Source organism: Capricornis sumatraensis, chromosome 9, assembly GCF_032405125.1.
Source record: "Capricornis sumatraensis isolate serow.1 chromosome 9, serow.2, whole genome shotgun sequence".
Taxonomy (NCBI): domain Eukaryota; kingdom Metazoa; phylum Chordata; class Mammalia; order Artiodactyla; family Bovidae; genus Capricornis; species Capricornis sumatraensis.
In genome coordinates, this window is record NC_091077.1 from 13,440,985 (window position 1) to 13,462,440 (window position 21,456).

The window sequence follows — 21,456 nt, forward strand, 5'->3', positions numbered from 1 at the left end:
CCCACCAGGCTCCTATGGACAGAGAAGCTTGGCGGGCTACAGTCCGTGGGATTTTTTAGGCAAGAATACTGGAGTGGGTTGCCATTTCCTTCTCCAGGGGATCTTCCCCACCCAGGGATTGAACCTGAGTCTCTTCCATTGGCAGACAGATTCTTTACCACTAAGCTACCAAACAATATCATACCTAGTGGATAGGTATTTGGCTTCCCAGGTGACGCTAGTGTAAAGAACCTGCCTGCCAATGCAGGAGATGGAAGTGATGGGGGTTCGATTCCTGCATCAGGAAGATCCCCTGGAGAGGGATAGGACAACCCACTCTTGCCTGGAGAATCCCACTGATAGAGGAGCCTGGTGGGCTATAATCCACAGAGTCGCAGAGTTGGACATGACTGAAATGACTTAATAAGCATGCATGTATGTATAACTTATTAACACCTGCCACACTTGTTTCATCCCATGCTGCTGCTGCTGCTGCTAAGTCGCTTCAGTCGTGTCCGACTCTGTGCGACCCCATAGACGGCAGCCCACCAGGCTCCGTTGTCCCTGGGATTCTCCAGGCAAGAACACTGGAGTGGGTTGCCATTTCCTTCTCCATGCATGAAAGTGAAAAGTGAAAGTGAAGTCACTGAGTCGTGTCCAACTCTCAGTGACCCCATGGACTGCAGCACACCAGGCTCCTCTGTCCATGGGATTTTCCAGGCAAGAGTACTGGAGTGGGGTGCCATTGCCTTCTCCATAATTCTACTGAAATATTAAAGTCATGTAGACATAATGTTTCACCCCATTTTAGTTTGCATCACTGGAAAATGAGGATACTTACTACATAATAACAAAGCCACAATCACACTACAAGAGTGTGATACTTCAAATCATACTCTGGGAATGGATGGATGACTGGTGATGGAGTGAACTATCTTATGCTAGTGGAGGGGAGAATGGGTCATAGGAGTTGACAAGACCATGGGATCTCTCTAAATTTATAAATTCCTGCTCAAAAGCCCTCTGCCTGTGAACACATTCACTCCCTTTTCCCTTTACTGGATTTTTTAAAAAATGCTTATTTTTCAGGATTCACCTAGACTGTAATTTCCTCTAGGAAGCCTTCTGATTACCACTCCTAAGTGTGGATTGGTTCACATCAAATAATTCATTGTTTTCAACTGCCTATTCTTGTTATTTCCAACTGCAACATAAACTATATGAGAAGTGATTGGCACTGACTAGGGGAAGGTTGTAGGCCCCCCTTGCTTGTACCACCTCTCTCTAGCCAAAATCTTTTTTCTTTTTAATTTTATTTATTTCTGATTTTAATTGAAGTATTCTTTTTAATTGGAGTAAAATTGCTTTACAATGTTGTACTAGTGTCTGCCTCACAACGAAATAAATCAACCATAAATATATGTATACGGCCCCCTCCCTCTTGGGTCTTCCTTCCCATCTCTCCTCCCCAGGCAAATTCTTAAGATGTGCTGTGTGATATAAGCAGCGACAAGTACCATTTTAAATTAAAATTAATTTTAATGATGTAAAGTTTTAAAAAATCTGGTACTCTGTACTATTAAAACCATAAAAGCCAGTCACAATAAGTGAAAGTGAAAGTTGCTCAGTCGTGTCTGACTCTTTGAGTCCATGGTCTATATAGTCCATGGAATTCTCCAGGCCAGAATATGGGAGGAGGTAGCCTTTTCCTTCTCCAAGGGATCTTCCCAACCCAGGTCCCCCGCATTGCGGGCGGACTCTTTACCAGCTGAGCCACCAGGGAAGTTCAAGAATCCTGGAGTAGGTAGTCTACCCTACCCCTTCTCCAGCAGATCTTCCCGACCCGGGAATCAAACAGGGTCTTCTGTGTTGCAGGCAGATTCTTTACCAACTGAGTTATCAGGGAAGTCCTCAGTCACAACAATCATACTTCAAATATACTCAGGAGTCTTATGTGATGTATGCTCTGGGCAGTACAGATATAGGACATTTCCATCATTAAGAATTTCTACTGCATTATGCTGTCTAGGAGAGATGGCAAGTGTCTCCTGTGTCCCACTGGGTATCATTTCTTCTCCCTCAGTGATGGGTAAAGTCTGGGAGACTGTGCCACCTCTGCCAGCCTGCGAAAGTTCAATGCTGACTCATCCTCAGGTCTCCAGACTCCCAGGAAAGCCCCCATGTGAGGAAGTTGGAAGCCCTCACTCCTGCCCCAATGATCGGGGAGTCTTACCATCCACAAGGAGACTGTTCCTGTCCAGGGTGAAATTCTGCAGCTGAGTGCCATTCTTGGTCAGACGCAGGAATTCCTCATAGATGACAACTCGGTTCAGACTCCGAGCCAAAAATGCGAAGTTACACTGAGCGTTAACCCCAGTGTGGTTGCTTGGAGGGACAGACCTGGAAAGATACCAGTATATGGAGTTCTACCTCAATTCTAGGTTCTCTGCTGGCCCTGTCCAGGAGAACTTTCTGCAATGATGTAAACATTTGTGTCTGCAGGATCCAGTGCAGTCATTATTTGCCCCTTGTTACCGAGCACTTAAAATATGGCTACTGTGGGACTTCCCTGGTGGTCCAGTGGCTAAGACTCTGTGCTCCCAATGCAGGGGGCCTGAGTTCAATCCCAGGTCAGGGAATCAGATCCCATATGCCACAACTCAGAGTCTGCATGCCACAACTAAAACAGATTCTGCATGCTGCAATTAAGACGTGGCGGTGGCTCAGATGGTAAAGAATCTGCCTGCAATGTGGGAGACCCAGGTTCAGCCCCTGGGTTGGGAAGATCCCCTGGAGAAGGGAATGGCAACCCACTCCAGTATTCTTGCCTGGAGAATTCCATGGACAGTCAAATTATAAATATTAAGAAAAAGGGTTAATCTGCACATTATGAAAGCAAACCAGAAAGAAAGAAATCAAATTTGCCTCAAAAAGAAACATGACTAGTGTTAAGTGAGAAACTAAATGTCTCATTTTATTTAATTGGATTAATTTATAAAGAAATAAGCACAACAAGAACATTTTGAAATGCTAGAGTAAGGACTCCCGAAAATCTGTAAAAACAATGAGAATACTGGTAAACATGGCCAAAATCAACTTTTCCAGAAGTCTGGAAATGAACCAAAGGCTGGCAACAAGCCAAGCAGCATTCAGGTAAGAAAAAAATGTTTGTATCTTGGTAAATGGAGTCAACGTTATGGTATTATAGCTTGCACAGTTCTCATTCCACTCTCACAAAGGACTCAGTAACTGTGACAACCCTAAGGTTAGAACCAGTTGACTCATTAGCATGGGTCCTCCTCATTCTTCCCTCACTCCCATCCCTTAGCAAACAATTTCCTTTCTCCCTCTGGGGATTTACTCTTCTGGACAATAGGCATTCCATTTATATGAAATGTATGTAAATGAAATCACATGCTGTGTGGTCTTTTGTGACTGATCTCTTTCATTAGAACAGTGTTCTTAAGAGGGAGGTGAATATAGGTATAATTATGACTGATTTGCATTGTTATGCGGCAGAAAACTGAAAGCATTAGTCGCTCAGTCATGTCCAACTCTGCAACACCATGGACTGCAGCCCGCCAGGCTCCTCTGCCCATGGGATTTCCCAGGCAAGAATACTGGAGTGGGTTGCCATTTGCTCCTCCAGAGATCGAACGGGTGTCTCCTACAGCTCCAGCATTGGTAGGCAGATTCTTGACCACTGAGCCACCGGGGAAGCCCCAGTGTTTAGGTAACAGCTCTATGTTCCTAGGGCTCTCTTCCATAACAGCTAGGAACTGAAAGACTACAGCAGTGGGGACACTTCTAAAGGACAGTGCGAGTCTCCAAAGTGATCAGGTCCTGAGCTGGAACTCACCTGAATGCTGAAACTTCACAGTCAGAAAAATGAGTCTTGATGCTGCTGTTTCGGAAGAGCTGGTTGAGCTGAAAGGTAGGGCAACATTTCCTAGGTCAGAATCCATGACTCTGTGGCACTGGAGAATGCCAATTAGCCAATGAGTACACTGCCCCATTTATTTATTTATTTATTTTCCTGTCGGTCAAATGGTAAAGAATCCCTGCTCCCACTGCAGAGGGCATGGGTTCCATCCCTGGGCAGGGAACGAAGACCCTGCATGCTGCACAGTGCAACCAAGAAAACAACAAAGAAAAGAAAAACCAGCCCAGGTATGTACACCAAAGCATGTCCAGTTCCAGGATATTACTTGGGCTAGTAATTGAACCCTTCAATGGCTGTCTCTTCATTTGTAAAATGCAACTATTTATGAACTATTAAAAAAAGAAGTCATCTTCTGGATAACCAACAAAGATCTACTGCATAGCACAGGGAACTATACATAATATTTTATAATAACCTACAATTGAAGATAATCTGAAGAAGGATATATATATATACATATGAATTGCTATGTTGTACATCTGGAACTAACCCAGTATTGTAAATCAATTATACTTCAATTAAAAAAAATGTCCAGGGGACTTCCCCTGGTGGTCCAGTGGTTAAGAACTGCCTTCCAATGCAGGGGATACAGTTTTGATCCCTGGATGGGGAACTAAGATCCCATATGCTGCACGGCAACAAAGCCCACAGGCTGCAGCCACTGAGCCCGTGCACTCTGGAGCCCATGTGCCACAACTACAGATGTCTGTGTGCTGCAACGAAGACCCAGCACCACCAAAATAAAATAATAATAAAAATAAATAAAATTTAGAAATGTCCAGATGCTAAACTGAAAAAAAAAGGTAAGTGTGCACACTAAAAACAAAGGTCACCCTCTGACTCTTCAGTGTTCATAGGTCAGTCTCTGCAGAGGAACAGAGTGGGCACAGAAGCCCATTCTTACCGCATCTTCAATATTTCTCTTGTTTCTCTGGTATTTGGGAGTGGCTGGCTGCTTCATGTCCTGAGAATAGAATAGGTTGGTGACAGTGAAATTTAGCTGGACTTCCTGGAAACTGGGACTGATCGTTGATTGCTCTGTTGGTAGATGAATTGATGGCTCCACTTCTAGAATAAAAGGAAAGTGAAAGTTCCCATCAGGGGAAGTTTTCAACAAAGAAGTCATTAGAGTCAGTCTACTTATTCCTGGCACTGTGGACTGAGCTGGGTTTTTAAAAGTGGGTTACAGGAACTTCTCTGGTCCCCCAGTGGTTAAAGATCTGCCTTGCAATGCAGGGGATGGGGATTTGACCCCTAGTCTGGGAACTAAGATCTCACATACTGTGGGGCAACTAAGCCCACTTGATGCAAAAGAGAAGCCAGTATGTTGCAACTAGAGAAAGCCTGTGTGTGCAATGAAGAAGACCCAGGGCAGCCCTCCTCACAAAAAGTAGGCTACAATAAAAAAAGAATGAAATAATACATTTGCAGCAACATGGATGGACATAGAGATTATCATACTAAGTGAAATAAATCAGAAAAAGAAAGACAAATACCATATGATAGTACTTGTATGCAGAATCTAAAATATGATATATTTCAACATATCTATTAAACAAAACCAGACTCACAGACATAGAAAACAGACTAGTAGCTGCCAAGGGGGAAGGAGATAGAGGAGGGAGGGAATGGGAGTTTGGGATTAGCAGAGGCAAGCTATTATATATAAAATGGATAAACCACAGGTCCTACTGTATACCACAGGGAACTATTAATATATTCAGTTGTCTGTGACAGACTCTAATGGAAAAGAATATGAAAAAGGAAAATACATATGTGTGTATGGTCTTGTTTAATCACTATGCCATGTCCGATTCTTTTGCGACACCATGGACTGCAGCCTTTCCAGGCTCCTCTGTCCATGGGATTTCCCAGGCAGGAGTATTGGAGTGGGTTTTCATTTTCTTCTCCAGGGTCTTCTTAACCTAGGGATCAAAGCCATGTCTCCTGCACTGGCAGGCAGATTCTTTATCACTGAGCCACATGGAAAACCCATATATATATATGTATAACTGAATTGTTTTACTGTATTGAAGAGGGTAACACAACATTGTAAATCACCTGCACTTCAAGGAAAATTTTTTAAAAATTGGCTACTGAAGACCATCTGTCCATCTTGAATCCATTTGTCTGTCTGCCTGTCCAGCTGTCCACTAAGCATTGTGAGAGTTCACTAGGTTGTGGGGAAGAGGAGTTTTCTCTGGAGCAGTTGGCAGATGTTGACCATTCCAGTGGGCATCCATCATCTTTGCTGATCTAGGTCCCTAATGTGTCTTTCTCCCTCTCCCCACTCATTGTCCTGGTAGATGGCAATCACCAGAGGACGAGCTTTCTAAAGTAGAACTCTGAGTGTGCCATGAGTGTGCCATGTTCCTCCCCAAACCATTCCAGTGCTCAGGAAAGTCTCTGCCCACATCTTTAGCCACAGTTGTCACCCATCTTATGTCAAGGTGTATGCTCCAGCCACACCAAACTCCTTATATCCTCCTTCAATGACATGCTCTATCTTGTAGGTTACAGACACATGTGGCTCAACTCCGTATGTCTTCCCTTCAGCTAAGTCCTATTCTCTTTCAGATCTGTTTCTTCATCACTTCCTCTAGAAAACTTTCCAAGAGAGAGCGGTATAATCCTTCTTTGGAATTCCCACAGACTTTCGAAATTCCTCTGTCATAGCAGCAATCACAATGTATCATCAGTGCCTATTTATTTTCATGGCATATACATTTAATGACTAAACAACCGATGTATGACTCATAACCGCAGCCTAAGAAGGAAACCCAGGATCCTTCCCATTTTGGGTTAGAAAAACTGACATGCAAAATAATCATTCTGTTGGTTGCAATTGCTGGATTTTCTCTTCCTGTCTCCTGTTGGGTGATGTTGCCATGAATCATCAGCATGGCCTTCCAGAAAGCCTCTCCTTTTTCCTCTGCACCCTCTATCCATGTCGCTCATACCCAGAAGCCCTATCCTTCACAAAACCATCTTTTGGACTTCCCTCATGGTCCAGTGGTTAAGATTCTGCCTGCTGATGCAGGGCCCCCCTGGTCTGGAAAGATCCCACATGCTGTGGGGCAACTAAGCCCACGTACACATCTCAACTACTGAGCCCATGCTCTGGAGCCTGACAGCTACAACTACTGAAGTCCAAGTGCCTAGAGCATGTGCTTCACAACAAGAGAAGCCACCACAATGAGAAGCCTGCATACTGCCACTAGACAGTAGCCCCTGCTTGCTGCAGCTAGAGAAAGCCCACTCAGCAATGAAGACCCACTGCAGCCAAAAATAAATAAAATTTTTAAAAAGACTAAGAATATACAGCAGTCATATACAGATGGAAGAACTGGACCATAAAGAAGGCTGAGCACCAAAGAATTGATGCTTTTGAACTGTGGTGCTGGAGAAGACTCTTGAGAGTCCCCTGGACAGCAAGGAAATCAAACCAGTCAACCTTAAAGGAAATCAACCCTGAATATTCACTGGAAGAACTGATGCTGAAGCTGAAGCTCCAATACTTTGGCTACCTGATGCGAAGAGCCAACTCATTGGAAGAGACCCTGATGCTGGGAAAGACTGAGGGCAAGAGGAGAAGGGGGCAACAGAGGATGAGATGGTTGGATGGCATCACTGACTCAATGGACGTGAGTTTGAGCAAACTCCGGGAGATGGTGAAGGATAGGGAAGCCTGGCATGCTGCCATTTAGGGGGTCATAAAAAGTCAGTTGGACATGACTTAGCGACTGAACAACAACAAAAGAATTTTTAAAAACACCTTTTCCAGCACTCTATGTCCCTCACTCTATGGGGGGACATATTCCCCCATACCCCCCACTCTGTGTCCCACCTGTCACGTGCACATCTGTCAGCTGATAGGTGGCACCCAGCCAGTGGGATGAGGCGTTCAGGGTCTTGTCTAGAAATACTTGCTTCACCTTGCTGGAGTCCACTCTGGAGGAGAACTGGGTCTTGATGGTGACCGATATGGGATCCAACCTGGGAACAGAGACCATGGGATCTCAGCCAGCACCCAACACCAGCAGTGTGTCCTGAGTTCCTGCTTTGTAGAGGTAAAGACTTAAGGGTAAGCACCGCAGTATCTGACTGCCTTCTTGCTCCAGGCAGGAGAAGAGACCCTGAGCAAAAAGGGAAAAGCTTTCTAGGAGTTAAGAAGAGAAGCAATAACAGTAACAATAATGGATGTCTATTGTGGACCTCTAAGAAGTGACTTCCACAGTCCTTCCCTATCACTCTGGTAGAAGCTATAATTATAATCTGTTGTTTAGTCACTAAGTCCTGTCCAACTCTTTGAGACCCCATGGACTACAGCCCAATAGGCTCCTCTGTGGGATATTCCAGGCAAGAATACTGGAGTGGGTTGCCATGTCCTTCTCCAGGGGCTCTTCCTGACCCAGAGATCAAACTCAAGTCTCTTGCATTGGCAGGTGGATTCTTTACCACTGAGCCCCCAGGGAAGCCTATTTTTATAATTATCCCCATGTTAAAGACAAAAGAACTGAAATGATTAACTTTCAAAGTCAGCAGCATGTCCCATGAACCTCCCTCTCTGTAGTATAGATATTCTAGGCCTCTACTTATCCTTCAGAGATGTGGGTTCAAACCCAACTTCTATGCGTCAGTTTTCCCATGTGAACATGGGGGATGCACATACTGTATCTCTCAGGTGAGAATGTTAAGCAAATGAAATTAGATGATCATGCATAAAAGTACTCAACAGGAAGCCTGGCCATGATAAATGTTATTAGATTACTCTTAGCTAGAAGTTGTATTTCCCAAGAAGGAGGTGGGTGCAGGGAGATGGTGGGTCCATGAGGGTAACCCTTTTCCTGTACCCCAAAGACCTAAGGAAGGAGATGGAAGGAGATGGTAAGTTGTCAGGGATGTGGGGAAGAATGGGCACCATGTCAATGACTTCCAGTCCAAGGGTGTGCCAGCCAGTGCTCAGAGCCTTGAGCTGCCATCTCAGCCAATGCTTTCAGTCTCCTCAACTTACGTCAAGTTGGTGACCAGGCAGGAGAGGAATACGTCTTGTAGCTGGCTGCTTCTGTAGAGTTTGGTGACCTAGAATAAAGGGGAGGGAGGCTGGGTGAGAGGGAGGTCTCTTGGGGCTGGAGGGGGCCACTGGAGCCAGAGGAACAAACATAGGTCTTGAAGCAAGGAAGACCTGAGTTCTGATCCTGGTTCTGCCCTTAACTCCACTATGCGCCCTTAGGCACAATGTTCCCTTTTCTGAGCCTCAATTTTCCCATCTGAAAAGTGGGGAGGCAGCTAGGGTACCAACTCCAGAATCTGAAATAACCTAGAACATGTAGGTAAAGGGAAGAGTTGAAACAATCACTTAACAGATGCAGGGCAGGACTTTTCTGGTGGGTCAGTGGATAAGAATCCACCTGCCAAAGCAAGGGATATGGATTCGATCCCTGGTTAGGGAAGATTCCACATTCTGCAGAGCAGCTAAGACTATACCACAACTACTGAACCCATGCTCTGGAGCCCAGGAGCCACAACTACTGAAGCCTGTACACCGAGGGCCTGTGCTCCACAACGAGAGAAGCCACCGCAATGAAAAGCCCACGCACCACGACAAGGAGTAACCCCTGCTTGCTGCAACTAGAGAAAGCCCGAGTGCAGCAATGAAGACCTAGCACAACCAAAAATAAAATATAATAATAATAAAAATGGAAGTGGAACAGCTTAGAAAAATAGATGCATGTCAGACTGAGGAATAAGAGGGGCATTCAGGGTCAGGAGAGATCGGAGGGGTGAGAAAGACCCCTACCTTGTCACTGATGTCCCACAGCAGGGCAATGTACTCTGATGATGTGGGGTCTGGGTTGCTGAGATTCCCGTTGAGGATGTGGAAATTTAGTTGGTATTCCCTCTGGATAGATAAACTCTGGGGTGCATAGCCTGGAGCCACAGAGAGGAAGAAAAGACAGACAAAGACTCAGCTTTTAGCATAGAGACATGGTGGCCCAGGGGACACCCTACCTACCATCATAATCAAAATCAGGTCTGTATATTGGAGACTTTAGGGGCTCATGAATGGAAAGTCACCCCATAGGGGAGGAAAATTGGAATTTTATAAGAAATCTCCTGAGCTGAGCTTTTCTGCTTGAGCTCATGCAGTTCCTGCTTCCTGGAATGCTCTTCCACCTTCCTCTTTTCCAGGAAAACTCCTATTCCTACTTCAGGAGCCCACTGAGATGGAGCTCAATAAGAGCAGGCCCTCATCTGTCTTGTTCTTGTCATGTCCAATGCCTAGTATAGTTTCAGGCACATAATCTCCTCCTCCAGGAAGCACTCCTTGACTTGCCCTGCCCGTGCACTCCCATGGCACCCTGTTAATAATAGTGTCTCTGCCTTTTCTGTGTCCCCAGTTTATTTTATTGAAGTGCAGCTGATTTACAATATTGTGTTAACTTCTACTGTGCACGCGCGCGTGCTCAGTCACCTCAGTTGTGTCTGACTTTTTGCGACCCTGTGAACTGTAGCCCACCAGGCTCCTCTGTCCATGGGATTCTCCAGGCAAGAATACTGGGTTGCCATGCCTTCCTCCAGAGGATCTTCGAACCCAGGTCTCCCGCATTGCAGGCAGAGTCTTTACTGCTGAGCCACCAGGGAAGCCCAATTTCTACTGTACAGCACAGTAATTCAGTTATATATTTATCTTTCACATTCTTTTCCATTATGGTTTATCCCAGGATATTGAATTTGGTTCCCTGGGGTATAAACTAGGACCTTGTCGTTTACCCATTCTATATACCATAGTTTGCATCTGCTAACCAAACTCCCACTGGATCTCTCCCCCATTCCCTCCCCCTTGGCAACCATAAGTCTGTTCTCTGTGAGTCTGTTTCTGTTTCATACATAGTTTCATTTGGGTCCTATTTTAGATTTCACATATAAGTTATATCATATGGTATTTGCCTTTGTCTTTCTGACTTACCTTACTTGTGTCCCTAAGTAATCTTTAATTCCCTTGATTATGACTTTTTCAGGAATAAAACTGTGTGTATTCTATCTCTATGCCCAGAATATGGTTTGGTACAGAATGGTCACACATATGAGTCTGTTGAATGAATGAATGTGAATTGCAATGGATCCCCAAATATTAGGACTGAGATACTCAACTTTCGTTTGTTCACTGATTCATTGTGTATTACAGTGTATCAACCTATTAAGAACAGGATCCAGTGCCATGTTAAACAAACACTAATTCTGTAGAGTTGGACCATTAATTAATTGCTGTGAAGTGTGATAAGTGTTGGGCCTCCCAGGTGGTGCTAGTCAAAGAACCCACCTGCCAATGCATAAGAGCCCTGGGTTCGATCCCTGGGTCTGGAAGATCCCCTGGAGGAAGGCATGGCAACCCACTCCAGTATTCTTGCTGGGAGAATCCCATGGACAGAGGAGCCTGGCGGGCTGCAGTCCATGGGGTTGCAAAGAGTCGGACATGACTGCAGCAACTGAGCATGCACGCATGTGATAAGTGTTGGTCTGGTCCTCAGCTAGGAACAATGGGACCATGTTCAGCAGGGTTCCTCATCCTCAGAACTACTGAAATTTGAGGCTATATAATTCTTGGTGGTGAGGGCCTGCTGTGCATTGAAGGATATTGGTTACATTCTTGGCCTTTATCCACGAGATGCCAGGAGCACCCTCCCTTACTGTGGTAATCAAAAATGTCTCCAGACACTGCTGAGTATCTCTCAGTGGGGCAGAAATCACCCCCAGGTAAGAACCACTGCCATGGAAGAACCTTGCATTGAACTTCAGTCCCAAGAGATCCCATGGGTTAGACATTTTGGTTCTGAATGAAAATTCATTGACATTCATTTGGTCAAAGAATTTCATGCTATTTTCCTGAACTAACAAGGAAGATCAATCTCATGGAGGTTTGGAAGGTCCTCCCCAGATAGAACTTGGGCTGACTTGTTCAAGAGGAAATAAAATAGAACAGAGACAAGTAGTGATCGCTGTTAATCCAAGTTCAGCATAAACACTCACCATTGATGAAGAGGCTGTCCTTGACCAGAGTGTAGAAGCCCAGCTGGGTGACACCATGGGTCAGTTGGCTCAGCTCCCAGTAAAGCTGCTCTATGTTCAGCCTGTGGCCCATGGGGTCAGGGTGGTAGGTGCAGATGACATACACGCTGGTGGCTGCACCATCCTTCTCAGGTCTAGGGAGAGGGAGGTGGGAACTCAAGAAAGAGGTCTTGAAACCTCTGGGCGTGGGGCCCAGAAGAGGAAGAAGCAAGTGAGAGGTCAGTGGGAAGACTGAGAGAGGGGTGGACACCAAAAGTGGTCTTTACTGGCAAATACTCAGGAAAAGGTCTTACTTGAGGGAGATCAGTCTGCAACCTGAGTAGAAGGGGCCCAGGCTGCTCTTCTGGAACAAGGATCCAAGCTGGGGAGGTAGGAGAAAGATGATGAGCAGAAAGGAAGGCACTGGGGCAGAGGATACATGGGAGTGATCCCACCAGTGGTTGCTGGGACCAGCAGCTCACCAGGTGATGCAGGATCATCCTGGTGGAGTTGAACATCGCGGAGCCATTGCTCATGTCTGATGAGTATGGAAGGTTGGAGATGGTGAAGTTAAGTGTGAGGGGCTTCAGGTTGTATCCCATAGCTGCAATAAGAGAGGGGGATAGATGGTTATCACTGAGGGCCGACCTGGAACCACATCAGAGTTCCATATTCTTTGTATTTGGTTGTCTTCCAGTAGCACTACCACCCACCAAGTCAAAACCAGTGTTATCTGTTCAGCTCCTCCTCCCTCATCTCCAGTTAATACCAGCTGTGCTTGCAGAACAGTTCCATCATACATCCCCTCTCTCCACCCCTGTCGCAGCTCAGGTCTTATCTTCTCTGACCTGGACTGACACCCCAGCAGCCTCACTGGATGCCCTTACTAAAGGATGTTCTCTACACCGAACACTAGAAGAAATTTTCTTAAATAAAAACCTGACTCTTGTCACCACTGTTCTAGGACCACATGTGCCTCTCTATGGCCTTCAGCATAAGTTCAACTTTTTTGATCTGGCACTCAAAGTCCTTCTTAATCTGGTTCTTGCCAACCTTTGAGCTTAATGTGTCCATTTGCTTCATCTACACCAGGGCTTCCCTGGTGGCTCAGACAGTAAAGAATCTGCCTGAAATGCAGGAAACCCAGGTTCAGTCCTTGAGTCTGGAATAACCTCTGGAGAAGGGATAGCTACCCACTCCAGTATTCTTGCCTGGAGAAGTCCATGGACAGAGGAGCCTGGTGGCTACAGTCCATGGGGGTCACAAAGAGTCAGATGTGACTGGGCAACTAAGGGATCCATCTACTCCAGCTTAAGCTTTAAACTTCATGCAAACCAAATTCCTCCCAGTTCTCCCCATACGCTATGCTGTTTTTGACCACTGACATCTTTGCTCGTGGAATCCCACCAGCCAGGAAAATTCTCATTCCCTATTTGCCTGGATGGCTCTTACTTTTAGTTAAAGACTCAGGTCATATGAAAGTTTCTCCAGAAAGCCTTTCCCTTCTAAATGGTGCCAGGGGCCTTTCCCCAAGACATACATTATAATAGTCTGTTAGTCTCACAAGAGTGGGGGCTCCATGAGGGCCAGCATCAGATTGAATTGTTGGTATAATCTTTGAGATAAGCGTAATGGCCCTAAAGCCAGAACTGCACACCCTGGCCTCCCAGATTCTGTGTTACAATTGGCTGGTGGATGTGTGGGGCTGGAGAGCTTCTCTTGGGAAGGGAAAGGGGCCTCCGATACCTGTGGTGGATTCCGGTTGCACAGGTGGTGGTGAAGCGGGAAGGAACGTGGTAGCTGGTGCGGGAGCTGTGGAAAGGGGAGGTATTAGGGAGGAACACAGCCCATCCCCAGACCTGGAGAAGGCCCCCAGGCTCACCTGGGCTGTATAAGTGGCTGTCCAAGGACAACCATTCATAGATCTACCATTAAGGAGTGAGAGCAAAGGAATCATTGTGTAAGTAGAGGGATGAACAAACCTGTGAGTGAAATGAACCCAAGAGAGTGGGTAAACAAGAGAGAGACTGAACAAAGAGGACAGACAGATGGAAGGGCAGAAATATGGACAGACAGATGGGATACCTGGATGGATCAGAAGAAGAATGGACAAAAGGACGATCAAAGAGGAGAGAAGGATAAACACAAGGAAGAAAAGTTGAGAGATAGATGGAAGTGCAGAAGGAAAGAAGGAAAAACAGGTGTATAGGCAGGAGGATGGTTGGATGGATGAATGGATAGATGGGTGGATGGATGGAAGGAAGAAAGGGAGGGAAGGGGGAAGGGAGGAAGAGGTCCGAGAGCAGGTATAACTGGGAGGATAGAGGAAGGATTGGTGAAAAGATAGGTAAAGTGATCATTACAAGTGTGAATGGACAAATATGGCCAAACCGCTGAGTAGCCACTAGAGCTTGCACTTTGACACTATGACCCCTTCTGCCTCTCCTATAAAAGATTTCGTTATCAGGAGGCAGAGACTACAAGGTCATTATATGACCTCAATCCTTATTACTGTAGGGAATGCTCGTTCAAATTTCTTCCTCTAACCCAGAAGGGTGTGGAAAATTCAGAATGCCAATACCATGGCTGTGGGTCCCCAAAAGAGACCAAGGACTCATCATCCTTTCTCCCACTGACACTTTGTCCACATTCAAGAGATGCAACCTGAGTTTGAGGCAAGCTCCTTTTGTCAATGAGAAGAAAAGTTAGGCTCAAGACCACTGGAGGCTGAAATGGACAGTGGATGAAAAGATACCTACTTGTAGGAGGCTCATCTGGCCCACGTTCATTATAACCTGGAAGCAAAAAGGCCACACGTTAAGGGGAGGTGGAGGAACAAGCCCAGATAGCCCTCCCTGCCTTTGTCCACGTGGGGTTCCTTTCTGGATGCCATTCCTTCTGTACCAGGTGAGTATCTATGCATCGTCTAGGATCAGACTCACATGTCATTTCCACAATTAAAGCTTTCCTGACCTTTGGATTAGAAATTAATTGTAGGACTTCCCTGGTGGTCCAATGATTAAGACTCCATGCTTCCAATGCAGGGGGTGCTGGTTTGATTCCTGGTTGGGGAACCAAGATCCCACATACTGCACCGTACAGCCAAAAAGAAAAGAATAAAATGGGCATCATAAAGGACCAGGATGTCTCCCTGCCTACCTGATGGCGCAATGGTGATAAGAAAGTGTGAGCTGTCAAACTCTATTCCCAGGTGGGGGACAGACAAGGGAACCAGAGTATAATTTCAGTCAACTTCATCACAGCTATGCACTGACCATCAGGGACCCCCTTAAGGGTCACCCTTTCAAATGCTGTTTCTTTCTGGATTTGACGCTCATTCCCAGTGTGTCTGAAGCTTGGACCTCCTAGATGTTCAGAGTGCCTGCCTTCCTTCCTGGCTAGAGGCCCCATCCAAGAGAGAGGCCCATCCTGGTCAAAAGTGAGGAGTGGGACACAGGAAACTCTACTCAATACTCTGGAATGGTCTATATGGGAAAAGAATTTTTTTAAAAGTGGGCATATGTATATATAAAAAAAATAAGCAAAATTTTTAATCATTTCAGTTACACATCTAAATAAGATAATGATGTTTTAAATCACTAAATAAAAGGAAGAAATAAAGGAGGTCAATGACTTTAAAAAAATTACCCCAAACTGACGTAGAATTTAGAATTAGATGCCAGGTCATTTGTGAGTAGTGATGGTTTTGCTTCTTCCTTGCTGGTTTGTGTGTCTTCTGTTTCTTTTTCTTGTCTGATTGCTGTGGCCAGGAATTCCAATGCTATGTTGGGTACAGGTGGAGAGCGTAGGCATCCTTGCCTTGCTTCTGGTATTGGGGGAAGGGCTTTCAGCTCTTCACCATTGAGTGTGATGTTGGCTATGGGTTAGTCGTAGATGAGTTTGTTGTGTTGGGATGTGTTCCCTCTGTACCACCTTTGATGGGGGCGCTTCAGTTGTGAATGGGCATTGACTTTTGTTGAGTGCCTTTTCTGTATGTACGATCATGAATTGGTCATGTGATTTTTATCCTTCCTTTGTTGGTATATTGCATTACATTGATTGATTTATATATGTTGAACCATCTTTGTATTCCTGGAATTGACCTTATTTAAGCAGGGTATATTAAAAAAGAAAGTGAGAAGTGGGGGAAAGGAGACAGATATGAGCTATTCTTTCCCTAAGTCTCCCCTAGAAAGATTTTTTTTTTTTTTTTGTGGCCATGCCCCTCAGCATGTGGGATCTTAGTTCCCTGACCAGGGATGGAACCCATACCCTCTGGATTGGATGCATGGAGTCTTAACCACTGGACTGCCAGGGAAGTCCCTAGAAAGATTCTTCTATGAGTTAAATGCATAGAATGGAGCACAATGTTGGATCCTGAAAACAGTCTTGTACCCTGACTCTGCCACTCTCAAGCCACACCCACTTGGGCAAATTACATAATCTTTCAGAACCTCGGTTTCTTTGTCTCTAAAATGGGTTTGCTCAAGGACCAGCTTTGCAGGGTGGCAGTGTGAGTTCAGTGTGGAGTCAAGATTCACACCAGAGTCTGTCTCAAGGTTTCCCCTGGAGAACTGGCTAGCTAATAGAGACTCTTCTGGAGTTAGGGTGTGGACCCAGTGAGGTGGGCTGAGAACCACTCACCACTGAGGTAGAGACTGTCCTTGTCCAGAGAATAGGGACCCAGCCGGGTGATGCCGTGGGTCTGTCTGCTCAGCTCATGGAACACCTGCTTGGCCAGCAGACCGGGGCCACTGGGGGACTGCCGGTAGGTGCAGAGGATGTTCACACGTGTCTTGGCACCATTTTTCACAGACCTGCGGAAGGAGAGGTTGACCTTTGGGAGATGCAGTCCACTTGGCACTTCTTTACCTGTGGTCACCACATACACCTCACTTCCTGTGTTCCAGCCTTATTGAACCATTCTTAGTTTCTTCACCTAGTCGTACTCTCTCACCCTAGGATCTTTGCACATGCAGTCACTTCTGCCTGTAAGTTTCTCCCCTTCTTTCTTTACTTAGGTAATTTCCTGATCATCCTTCAGGTTGCCACTTACATACTTCATCCTCCTCCTCCAAGAAGTCTCCCAGACTGGGTCAGGTTCCATTCAGGTTCCCACAATATCCCATGCTTGTCGAGTCACAACCCTGGTTATCTTCTATGTGAGCATATGTTATTTGTCCCTCTTCCCTCCAGATGGTGACCTCCATGAGGTCAGGGAATAGGACAGCCTAGTTCAATTTTGTCATATGGAACCCCCCTGTACCTAGCACACTGCCTGCTCTGTGTAAAAACCCAAGTACTGCTGAATGGATTTTAAAATGTAGTTCATCCATCCAGGGGGATGTTATTTGGCCTTAAAAAAAGAAGGAAATTATGGCAAAGGCTGCAGCACAGATGGACATTGAGAACATTATGTTAAATGAATTAAGCCAGTCACACACACACAAATACTGTATAATGTACACTTCTATGAGGCACCCAGAGTTGTCAAGTTCATAGAGAAAGAAAGTAGAATGGTGGTTGTCAACATTTAGGGGTAGATGGAAATGAGGCACTGTTGTTTAATGTTTAATGGGCATAATTTCAGTTTTGTGAGTTCTGGAGCCTGGTCGCACAGCAATGTGAATGTACGTAACAGCACTGAGCTATGTGGCCTTCCCTGGTGGCTGAGCGGTTACGAATCCACCTGTCAATGCAGGAGATGCAGGTTCAATCCCTGGTTTGGGAAGATCCTCTGGAGAAGGAAATGGCAACCCACTCCAGTATTCCTGCCTAGGAAATCCCATGGGCAAAGGAACCTGGTGGGCTGCAGTCCATGGGGTCGCAAAAGAGTTGGACATGACTTATCAACTAAACAACAATAACTGAACTATACACTTAAAAATCATTCAGATGTAAGTTTCATGTGATGTGTATTTTACAATTAAAAAAATCAATTTGACATATGGTAGATATTCATTTAATAGGAACTCTATGGAGAATCCCAAGGACGGCAGAGCCTGGTGGGCTGCCATCTATGGGGTCGCACAGAGTCGGACACAACTGAAGCGACTTAGCAGCAGCATGGTAGGGAGAGATTAGAAGGGTTTAGAGTTGTTTAGCCCCTGAATCCCTTGATCTTTGATGAGACCAATCCTACAAAATGTGATACAATAGACCCTAAAAAAGGTTCTTGCAAAACCAGCACTTCAAAAATGCACGCATGTATACGTGGAATCGAGAGAGATGGTACTGATGAACCTACTTGCAGGGCAGCAATGGAGATGCAGACAGAGATAGCAGACCGGTGGGCACAGGGTGGGAAGGAGAGGGTGGGATGACTGGCAAGAGTAGCGTGGAAACATACGCATTACAATAGGTAAAACAGATAGCCGGTGGAAACTTGCTGCATGACTCAGGGAGCTCAAACCAGTGCTCTGTGACTACCTAGAAGGGACATATGTATGCCTATATACATATGTATACCTATACCTATGCATGTAGACATAGGTATACCTATACCTATGCATGTAGACATAGGTATATGTGTACCTATGTATGGCTGATTCATGTTGATGTATGGCAGAAAGCAATGCAATATTGTAAAGTAATTATCCTTCAATTAAAAACAAACTTTTTTTTTTAAATGCATGCCTGCAGTGGCATTTACACCTCCACAAATGGTGAGAAGAACTAGGTGTCTAGTGCTAAAGAAAGACATGCTACAAAAATGTTCCCATGACAAGAAAAAAATGTAATTATGTGTTGGTGGGTGTTAACTAAATGTATTGTGGTAATAATTATTTTACAATATACAAATATATCAAGTCATTGTGTTGTACACTTTAAACTATTAATAATACGATGTTATATGTCAATTACAACTCAATAAAACTAGAAAAGATGAAAATAAAATGACACACAAAAGGAAGAAAGGAAAGAAAACATTCATCTTCCTTGAAAGGACAGTATAAATTCATGTGTGTGCGTGTGTGCTAAGTCTCTTTAGTTGTGTCTGACTCTTCACGACCCTATGGATTGCAGCCTGCCAGACTCCTCTGTCCATGGGATTTTCCGGGCAAGAATACTGGAGTGGGTTGCCATTTCCTGCTTCAGGGGGTCTTCCCAACCCAGGGATTGAACCTGTGTCTCCTGCTTGGCAGGAGGACTCTTTACCACTGAGCCACCTGGAAAACTGTCCTCCCATTTCTATTTCTTTACGCTCTCACTGCCTTTGAAATCACTTTACTTAGATATTTATTCTGCTACTAGGTATCCGTTTTATTGACTAGATGTGGGCAGGTCTACTGCCTGCCACCCAGAGTACCACTTGCCTCAGAGGCTGCACCATCAGTGTCAGTTGAATGAAAATAGGAATGAAAAGTGCTTCACCCATACCAACAGTTCACAGACTGACCAGGAGAAGTGAGATTAACTGCTCAGTGGACACGGAATTCCTGCTCAGGGTGATGAGAAATTTTGGGAGTAGACAGTGATGATATTAGCACACCACTGTGCATGTAATCAGTATCACTGAATTGTACACTCAAAGATGGCTACAAAGGCTAATTTTACATCTGTATTATTTACGTTATTGGGCTTCCCTAGTGGCTCAGTGGTAAAGAACCTGCCTGCCAAAGCACGAGACATGGGTTCCATCCCTGGGTTGGGAGGATCCCCTGGAGAAGGAAATGGCAACCCACTCCAGTAGTCTTGCCTGGAGAATCCCATGGACAAAGGAGCCTGGAGGGCTATGGTCCATGAGATCACAAAGGAGTTGGACATGACTTAGGGACTAAAACAATGATAACAACAACAAACAAAATTATGTTATCACAATTAAAAATAATTAATAACGTAATGTGAAAAAAGCGGATGCAGAATAGGACCCTCCAAGGATAGCCTGCTGCCTCTGGGGGCAGCTCCCATAGCCAGGAGTCCACGTCCTTAGGCGGTGTGCCAGCGGCGGGGGTGGCGGGGGTGTTCTCACCTTAGGGAGATGACCCTGCAGCCCGCATACCGGGCACCCAGGCTGCTCCTCTGGAACAACGGGCTGAGCTGGAGAGGAAGGAGAGAGCCGTTGGTGGTCACATGTGGGCGCTGGTCCACAAGACGGGCACAACGGGGTGAGTGGGGGAAGCTGGCATCTCACCAGGTGCTGCATGAGGGTGTCTGTGATGTTGAACTTGTGGGAGCCTGGGTGACCCATGTCTGCGGAGTAGCGCAGGTTGTTGATGGTGAAGTTCAGCGTGAAGGGCTCCTCACTGGCCTCCCCAGCTACAGGAGGTAGAGAGAGTCCAGGCTCACTGGGAGCTTGGGTCCCAGCGCCCACCCAGGTGGGGCTTCCAAGGGTCCCGTGTCTTCTTCCCGATCAGTCTGAAGGTCACTTGTTGATGTGATGGCTCCAGCAACCAGTGAGGGTTGGCTTAATGATTTGGGGACTCATTTTTTGCACCCTGATGTAGGCGTGGAGGGCTCTGTGAAAACACTGGTGGCTTTGTCCTTTCCCAGGAGAAAAGAGCATTGATGACCCCAGACATCTGTCATAGTCTGTCTGCTCTCCAACTCTCTGTCTCTGTCTGTCTCTATGCACATATATCTATATTTAAATATAAATTTATAAGTGAATGTATACTATATAAACATGTAATTAATATATTACATATTATGTAATATATAAATAAATATACATATCTTCCCATATATGTGTGTGTGTGTGTGTGTATATTTCTTTCTCTTTCTTCTCCCCTTACAGACAGATGTGCCAATCTCTTATGCATTGATTAAAAAACCCAACAATCTAGTAGCTATAACCAACCTTTCAGCATCTCAGTGAACTGATGTGTAAGATAATATAAAAATGACTCCTGCTTCAAAGGTTGTTATGAAGTTTCAACAAGTTAAGTTTTGTAAGACATTTAAGAAGCACAGTGCTGGGAACAGATGGATCAATAGTTGGGGTGACGTGTACAGACCCCAAGAGAAGTAGAATGAATGAATGTATGATGCAAGTGAGACCAGAGACCCCTTGACTTGACTCTAGACTAGCTAAGCACAGCAGGAGCTAAGTGATTAAGCGAAACTTTTCTCTGGGATAAAAGTTTACTTCTTTTCTCCTCCTTTCCCTCCACTCCTTTCTATGTATCACTACTTCCAGATTTCCTTCTGTTCACCTTTCCTTCCATCCTTCCATATTTCTTCCCAAACATTTCTCCTTCCTTCTTCCTTCTATCCTTTCTTTCTTTTTTTCCACCCACCTATCCGTACATCTGTCCTTTTATCCTGCCTTTCCTCTATCCACCCACTCATCCATCCATCCACTCATCCATCCATCCACTCATCCATCCATCCACTTATCCATCCATCCGCTCATCCATCCTTCTTTCCTACCTCACTCTTTCCCTTCCTTCTTCCCGTTCTTCTCTCCTTCTATGATCTTTCTGTCCCTCTTTCCTTCATCCCCTGCTTCCTTCCACCCATCTTTCCTTGCTCCCTCTCTCCTT

General features: G+C 45.3%; 2 protein-coding genes across 2 annotated transcripts in view; both read right to left on the reverse strand.

The window, feature by feature from the left end:
* LOC138085677 (zinc finger protein 160-like) overlaps positions 1-21,456 on the reverse strand; it is a 406,927-nt gene that overhangs the window by 47,898 nt on the left and 337,573 nt on the right. The gene's annotated exons all lie outside the window — the stretch shown is intronic.
* MUC16 (mucin 16, cell surface associated) overlaps positions 1-21,456 on the reverse strand; it is a 99,152-nt gene that overhangs the window by 3,543 nt on the left and 74,153 nt on the right. The window contains exons 45-58 of the mRNA XM_068979947.1: positions 20,106-20,230; positions 19,944-20,011; positions 16,616-16,788; positions 14,731-14,766; positions 13,718-13,783; positions 12,454-12,575; positions 12,286-12,353; positions 11,954-12,126; positions 9,723-9,853; positions 8,937-9,004; positions 7,770-7,918; positions 4,827-4,990; positions 3,839-3,906; positions 2,213-2,379 (exon numbers count right to left, since the gene is read on the reverse strand). Coding sequence (XP_068836048.1) covers positions 2,213-2,379; positions 3,839-3,906; positions 4,827-4,990; positions 7,770-7,918; positions 8,937-9,004; positions 9,723-9,853; positions 11,954-12,126; positions 12,286-12,353; positions 12,454-12,575; positions 13,718-13,783; positions 14,731-14,766; positions 16,616-16,788; positions 19,944-20,011; positions 20,106-20,230 — 1,578 coding nt within the window. The remainder of the gene's footprint in view (positions 1-2,212; positions 2,380-3,838; positions 3,907-4,826; positions 4,991-7,769; positions 7,919-8,936; positions 9,005-9,722; positions 9,854-11,953; positions 12,127-12,285; positions 12,354-12,453; positions 12,576-13,717; positions 13,784-14,730; positions 14,767-16,615; positions 16,789-19,943; positions 20,012-20,105; positions 20,231-21,456) is intronic.